The following is a 7,897-nucleotide window of genomic DNA, read 5'->3' as shown; positions in this document are numbered from 1 at the left end:
CTATATCGTTCTTGTTGATTCTTTTTTACTTCCCTTTTTCGAATCCAATATTATCGAAGATCGATTTTATACTATGACATAAACTTGAATACAAAATAGCTGAAATTATCAATTGAAATAAATGGAATAAATCAAATGTAAATCATTATTTATATTTCATGTATGCAAAAACTTACAGGTGAATTATAATTTAAAATCATTCTTCCTAAAAAAAAAAATGACGATAGTAAAAAGTTACATAACGAAGATTTATTTACTTGAAATTTTTGCATAGATCCAATGAAATATAGCTAACTACAAAATTCGGAATATATTGAATATATTTATATAAATCTATTCGTGGCAGGCGTTATTTAAGAAAATTTTTAAGATAAAAGAAAGAGAACGATTGCCAGGTGCAACGATGTATTGCAAAAGTGCACCTGACTTTGTAGTAAAAGGAACAAAGCATTGAGATTACTACCAGCGCTATCTATCGCTTGTCATAGAAACTATTGACAATGAATAATAGAAGGTGTAGTAGAAAAAGAAGAGAAGGGGAAAAAGTTTTGTCCTTGTTACAGTGTTTCTGCATAGAAAGCGATGACGTTGCGTTGTCCTAACATTACAGACCTTGCTATTACTTCGAACAGACTGGATTAAGTTCGAGAGAGGCATATTTGAAGATAAAAAAGAATTAATACTCGTGGAATCTTGAAAAGTATTTATCGTTCTTGTATTTATTAAAATACATGAACGACGATCGTTAAATTCATCGAACTTTTATCGCACGTTGTACTGTTTGTGATATGTTTTACCATTATTGTACCTAACCTATATTTATTACGCACATCATCAAAGGGAAGGGTGGAAGAAACAGAGATAACATTGTTATGTATTACGTTAACTGGTTCGAAGTTCACGTTCCATACTTATCACATAATGATTGCATTTGTTTTGAGGTCACTTCCTTGTTTTTTCATTAGTGAAAGTACGATGCTCGAATTATGTGAATATAATTTACATCATTTAAATTCGGATGATTCTTTTTCGATGAAATTGATATAAAGATATTATCTCTATCGATTTAAATAACTCGATTATTTCTTATCATCGAGTAACAAAAATGTACCAATGGAATAATACAAGTTTCATTAAAATATCGGTGACAAGAGATATTATTCAAAATGAATTCTCTTCTAAAATCAGTCAAATCCCTAACAAACAGAAGAAATATATTAGTGAGAGAATCCCTTCAAAAACAATTAAATACAAGCGTGATGGAGATGCAAAGTGCACCAGGTGTCGCAGAAGGAGAACCAGTTGGAAATTGCGAAGAAGCAATGACATTATGCTACGTATTGGAAGCTATATTTTTACACGGACTAAAGGACAGTCTTTTGAATAGAGTGACCGAAGTTCTCAGTGGGCCTGATTTTGACGCTATGCCTCAACCAAGTTTCTGGGGCCCATTACTAGTATTCTCACATCGCCAAATTATTGATCAAATCCAAGCATTGACTCAAGTTTCCACTGAAGTGGGTTATTGCAGAGCATGGATACGACTGGCCTTAAACGAAGGTCTATTATCAAGTTATTTGTGTTCTATAAGAAGAGATAATTCTGCTTTGAAACCATATTATGATCGTTCTGCCTTCATCAGAGATTCTGATCTAATAGATGTTGCTCAACGTTTGGTAGAAAGCTTGGATTATATAAACTTTGAAGTGGCTTGCAATAGTAGTCTCTTGAATTTTTGGTCAAGTACTCCTCTGCTTTTAGCTGGTATATGGTCACCTCCTATGAAATCTTGTCCTGTGTTTAATGCAGTAGATATAGCAAAAACCATAACTACGGATTTGACTGATAATGACAATCTTGAAGAAGTAGAAACTGCAAGTTCTATAGGTAGTTTAGGTTCCTTTAATTCTTCGCAATCTGCTTTAAATAATTTAGTTGGCATTTCGGAAGATGAAGCTTTAAAAATCATTTTAAAAGATAAAATCTCTAATAATCATCATACTACACAGTATAGAAATGGAAGTCCAACACATACACCTAAACAAAAAAAGATAGAGAAAGTGAATGCAGAAAAAAAGAAGAAACTACTAATGAAGTTACAAAAAGTGTATCAACTAGTGGGACGCCTAAAAAGGATGTAGAAACTATGACTACTGACATCAATGATACCTCAGTTATTCAAGATGATCATCAAAGTAATAGCCCTCAAGAAAATAATAACGCTGGTACCGATAATATGTCTACTACTGTAGGAAATTCATTATTTGGAAGATTAGGATGGTCAACTTCATTTGAAGATTGTGAATCTTCTATGACCTCATCTGTGATATCTCATGGTTCTGGAATAGATGCTCCTCGTACTCCGGGTGATGGACCAACCTATGATGCTCTTATTCAAAGCTATCATACTAGTGGTAATGTGATAGTACCGAATTTACAAGAATTTTTAAAAAAATATCCAAAAAAAGAATCCATCGATGAAGAAGTTAAATCTCCAACTGTAACTAAGGTATAAACGTAATAATGTTATTACTTATATATTACACATTATCAAATTATATATAATATTATATTACAATTTATTTACAGATTGTTATAAATTTTGATGAACAATTAGGAAAATTACCAAGAGAAAAGGGCCTTGACATGCAAAATTACAGTTGTTTCAATTGTGACCATGCTATTGGTATGACATTTTCAAAAGCTCATGTTTGCTCTTTTTCTGCCAATTATTATTGTGCAGATTGTATGGCACAAGGGGAATATTTAATACCATCACGTATTGTTCATAATTGGGATTTAAAACGTTATACCATTTGTCAAAAAGCTGCAGAGTACCTGAAAGATTGTTCCACATTATTGGATTTAAAAACTTTGAATCCAAAAATATATATGGCAGTGGATGTTATGGCACAATTACAATCTTTAAGAATACAATTGAATTTATTGAGAGCATATTTGTTTACTTGCCGTGAGCCTGTTATTGAATCATTGCAAAGAAAAGTTGCTCCCAGAGATTATTTATATGAACATGTTCATCAGTATTCTGTTTCTGATCTTCTTGATATACCCAATGGTACTCTAGCTCAACAATTACAAAAAGTAGTTGAATTTGCACGAAATCATGTGATCAATTGTTGGCTTTGTAGTCAAAAAGGATTTATTTGTGAAGTGTGTAATAATCCTAAAGTTATTTATCCCTTCGATATGGATACAACGTTTAGAGTAAGTATATCAATTTCACTGATTGTTTCATGAAAAATGTCAGATCTATATTATAAACATGAAATTATTTCAGTGTGGATTATGCAATGCAGTGTTTCATGCAGATTGCTTAAATGCATACAAACCATGTCCAAAATGCGAACGTCGACGTAAAAGAATGGATCTTCCTCTTTTGGACATGGAATGTACAGAATTACCACCCGAATCTAAATTAACGACTGAGAATAATATCGACTAATATTATATTATCTTGATAAAGCATATTTGATTTTATGAGATTTATATAAATTATTTTTTTTCATGTGTACAGTATTGTTAGTTATTATTTTAGTAGTCACTCATGTGTACTGGTACACTGTAAAAAAAAAAAGCAATTAAGCAAATGTCTGTCTAACTAAGCCCCAAGCTTATTGAATAAATGATCTTATAAATATTCATAAAGTTCATATATAAAAATCACAGAAAATTTATTATTTTAGACTATATATTTTTTGATGATTCTTAATATGTATTAATAATTATGTGAATATTTATTAATTTGAATGTATATTGTACAATAAAATAATTGCCCATTATGTGAGTGAGGCATAGTTATTGATAATTATAAAATACTTTTAACACGTTGAAGTACTTTTATTGTATTTAGAAATCTCTGTTTATATTTTAGAACAATTATAATTGATTATAATTGAAGAAAAAAGTTTTTATAAAATAAAATTGATAATTGCATTATCAGCCAAATATTTCTATATATAACATTATTTTTTATTGGAATTTTATATACAAAAAGTATTAAAATACATGAAATTTAGAGACTTATTCATTATCTATTACATTTAATACTGTTTGTCAGTGTATTTTAATAAATTGGCATGTTTAAGCTCTTCATATTCTTATTTTTATCGAAATTCTATTTTTAAAAAATTAATACATGGACTATAATTATTTAAAATTTATATTTTGATTTACTACTGTGCAAATAATAAGTCATAAAAATTGAAATACCTGGTAGACTAGAAACAATCCATTGCATCGCATGTACAAATATTTGTTCAGTAGAGATTCATACGTAGTATTTAATTAGTTATTGCCCTAATATATTAAAACATTTTTTGTAGAAAAACCTTCTAAAAAGTTTGAATGTAACGAATTTTTCCAGTCTATCTTGTATATAAGGCACACATTAGTTCTTAATATTTAATTTATATGTAATTGATGAATGTAATATAGATCTAATTACTTTATCATAGTAATTACAGTCTTAATTGGATGTATATATTATTAAATTATGCCTTTGTTAGATATCTATTAATACGTGATCATTATAATTTTTTCTAACATATAAAAATGTGATTAACATGACGCACGCACATTGTAGGTTTTATTATAAACCTTATTTTCAGTTACTGCTTAAAATTGATACTTCAGGGCATATATTAAGAAAAACATTTTATAAATATTATTTAAAGTCATTGTCTAAATTTAAAACTCGTTTACGCACCAAAAGTACCAATTTTCAATCCATGCTTGGATACAGGTACATATGACCTGCTGTCTCAGTAAAAACTGAGAAGCGGAAGGTACTATATAAAACTTTTTTTTCAGGTATAGATACGTAGTTGTAAATATGTTTATAATATGAGAGAGAGATCGAACATTATACTATCTTAACTATGCATATATATATATGTGTTTGTTCTGTGCAATTTTCATGGTCAAACTGTATAAAATTTTCTATTTATATGGTTATGATACTAATAAGTATTAAATTCTCGTTTTTAAAAAACGTCCTGTAATAATACTTATCTTGATCATACCTTATTTGTACATTTGTACTTTTTCACTTAATAATAAATTTAAAATACTACCACATTCGTTGTTTAATTTATAATTTTGATTCAACGCTTATGGCAGCATTATTGTTATATTAATTAGCTAAATATTTTGATTTAAAAAAAAATACTTTGTTAGATAACATTTTTTTTTTTTACATATATTATATTATTTAATTATACTATATTTTTTGTCATAATGTGACCGACAACTTTGTCAATGTGAAGTTTTAGGGAAATAAGCTGAAGGCAAAATTTGTTTGTCCGACAGACCAGCTCTTCTTAACCCACCTTGTAATGCTACATTTGAACCTTTTGTTTTGGTTCCATTAGAAGATATGCATGGATTATTACTTTCTACAATAGCTGGCACAGATGACATACCTGGCATATTCCCTGGTAATTTATTTAGAGTATTAATACGATCCATCGGTGTACTGGTACTAGAAATTTGTCCAGTCTTGTTAATAGAAGACAAACCCATTGTACTATCTCCTACTCCCATGGATCTGGCGGTTGTACGAGTAGTTTGATTAATATTTGGATTTTGAACTATTGGATTTTTTAACGGCAACCCTGATAATGTATTAGGTGCTATAGTTCCAGGTGCAGGTGTTCTTGTTTCAAATCTATTTGCATATAATTTGTTTGATCTTGGTAAAGTTAACTGTACTGATGATGGAATAGTAACTGGAGCTGGAGTAGTAGTGCTCTGAAGTGGTGATTGATTGTCAGCTAAACGACGATTCAACCAATTGATTACTGTAATCAAATATATACAGATTTAATGAAATAATGATAATGAATTATTGCAGAATATTATATTTATAAAAATGAAGAAAGTTACTACATTTACCATTATCATTATTTTTGATTATTTTGTCTTTTTCTTCCAATTGATTTTGCAATATTTTTGTTTGTTCTTTTAAATGTTCTATTTCTACTTTTGCCTCTTTAATATCTTTATTTACAATTTCCATTCTGCTTTCCAATTGACCAACTTCCTTTTGTTTATTATCTAATAATCTTTCTTGTTCCAATGCTATACTTGTTCTTAATTTTAATTTAGATTTAGTAGAAGCTAATTCATTTTGTAATTTTGTTAATATTTCATTAGCTTTTACTAATTCATCGCTTAAACTTCTCAAAGAATTTTGTTTGCGTTGTAATTGGCCTTCCTTATCAGCCAAAAGTTCCTCTAATTGTTGTTTTTGTTCTTTTGCTGTTTTTAACATTTCCATATGTTTGTTAATAATTACACCTTTATCTTTTAATTCTTGTTCAAGTACAGCTACCTTCGTACGTAAACTATTAACAGCTTTATCTTTTTCGTGAAAGTCTATATCTAATTTTGAATTTTGTTTCTTTAAAAGAGCTAATTCTTTTTGGGCAAGATTTAATTCCTTTTCAATATTCTGCAATTGTTTACTTTGTTCTTTATTAGTGGCTTCAAGATATGACAATTTATCTTTATAACTCATATTTTGTGTACGCAATTCAGCAAGTTCGGTATGTAATTGTTTTATGGTTTCTGTATGTCTATGTTCTAATTCCATTTTGTCTTTATCACTTTGTCGTTGCCATTCCAGTCTTGCTTGAGCAAATCTATTATACAAATTATATATAATATACAATTTATGAAAACATTATATAATGTATAAATAAAATAGAAAGCATGAAAATCATATGATAATTAAATATATCTACCTATCCTTTTCAATACTTATTTGCTGTGAAGAATTAATTTGAATTTGACTTTTTTCAGCTAAATATCTTTGTTCTAATTGATCTAATTCCTTAGTCTTAGATTCAAATTTAATAGTCAAGTCATTCAATCGGGTTTCTAAACCAACTACATCTCTATTTTTCTGTAAAACATTTTCTTTTAATTGTTTTATTTTCATAGCCATATGAGTTCTCAAATCGAAATCATTAGCAGGAGATATGATTAAACTCAAATGGCATAGATGTTTAAAATTATTAGTTTCAACCAGTTTTAATGTCCATTCTCCATTTTCTTCTGCTAATAGCAAAAGAAATTTGGGTGGTGTTTTTGACACATTGGTACCAGGTACATTGCATTGTTCTAATAAACATATTAATTGCGTTGCAAAATTGTCAAAATCGACTAATAAACCTTGTTGAGCTTTCAGCACTTTAAAATCTTCCTCGGCAATAAACAAAGAATATAAAAAGCAAGGATCATCATCGTCTGACAATAAAACACATAAACTCTGAAATAAAATGATGCATTTGATAACATTTTTAAGACTTTCTCTCTCAATTATTTTTATGATTTATATAATAATAATAGTTTAATAACAAGTTGATCTATATGAAAACATGTTAATGTTGAGGAATGTATTAAATATTAATATTTAATAAGTGAAATCTGTGAGAATTTTGACATATCGTAAAAAGGTTATTTGTAGAAAATAAATGATACCTTACGACAAACAGGACTAAGCCCAGCATGAGTTTCAACGTTCACCCTAAGATCACGTTGTCTTTCTTCTTTATGTTGAGGTTTTATATAAACCTTTTGCACTTTAGTATACAACACTTCGACATTGTTCAATTGGAGGCCAGAATCAGCACTCGTACTGCTGCCTCCTATACTGTTCAAATAATTCATCCTTCACCAGCACTTTTGCGAAACATTTGTAAAACTCAAGTAATTGATTAATTTCAATGATAATATTAAATAATTCGACTTTCGATTCATCTGTTTGAAAACTTTTAAATATCTTTAGATACGAGAGAACGAAGTTTCAAATTATACATCAAAAATCGACGCACGCGTAACGCAAGTGCTGCCACCGCAACAACACGCGCCGTAA

The 7,897-nt window shown here is 29.0% G+C and overlaps 2 protein-coding genes across 2 annotated transcripts; one reads left to right on the top strand and one right to left on the bottom strand.

The window, feature by feature from the left end:
* The first annotated feature begins 524 nt into the window (after window positions 1-524).
* Plekhm1 (Pleckstrin homology and RUN domain containing M1) lies at window positions 525-3,800 on the top strand. Its single transcript, XM_015335887.2, is given in 4 exon segments — window positions 525-2,073; window positions 2,076-2,509; window positions 2,590-3,225; window positions 3,299-3,800. Coding segments are annotated over 4 exon segments (2,142 nt in total). The 5' UTR covers window positions 525-1,166; the 3' UTR covers window positions 3,464-3,800.
* Window positions 3,408-7,891, bottom strand: Sas-6 (Spindle assembly abnormal 6). Its single transcript, XM_015335888.2, has 4 exons — window positions 7,504-7,891; window positions 6,765-7,291; window positions 5,914-6,662; window positions 3,408-5,819 (listed from the first exon to the last, which is right to left on the bottom strand). Exons 1-4 carry the CDS (start codon window positions 7,690-7,692, stop codon window positions 5,275-5,277), a joined length of 2,010 nt encoding a protein of 669 aa, XP_015191374.1. The 5' UTR covers window positions 7,693-7,891; the 3' UTR covers window positions 3,408-5,274.
* Between the last annotated feature and the right edge of the window lie 6 nt (window positions 7,892-7,897).

Source organism: Polistes dominula, unplaced genomic scaffold (genome assembly GCF_049000335.1).
Source record: "Polistes dominula isolate Pdom_NZ unplaced genomic scaffold, Pdom_raw_medaka contig_79, whole genome shotgun sequence".
Classification (NCBI taxonomy): domain Eukaryota; kingdom Metazoa; phylum Arthropoda; class Insecta; order Hymenoptera; family Vespidae; genus Polistes; species Polistes dominula.
This window is presented reverse-complemented; position numbering and strand designations above follow the sequence as displayed.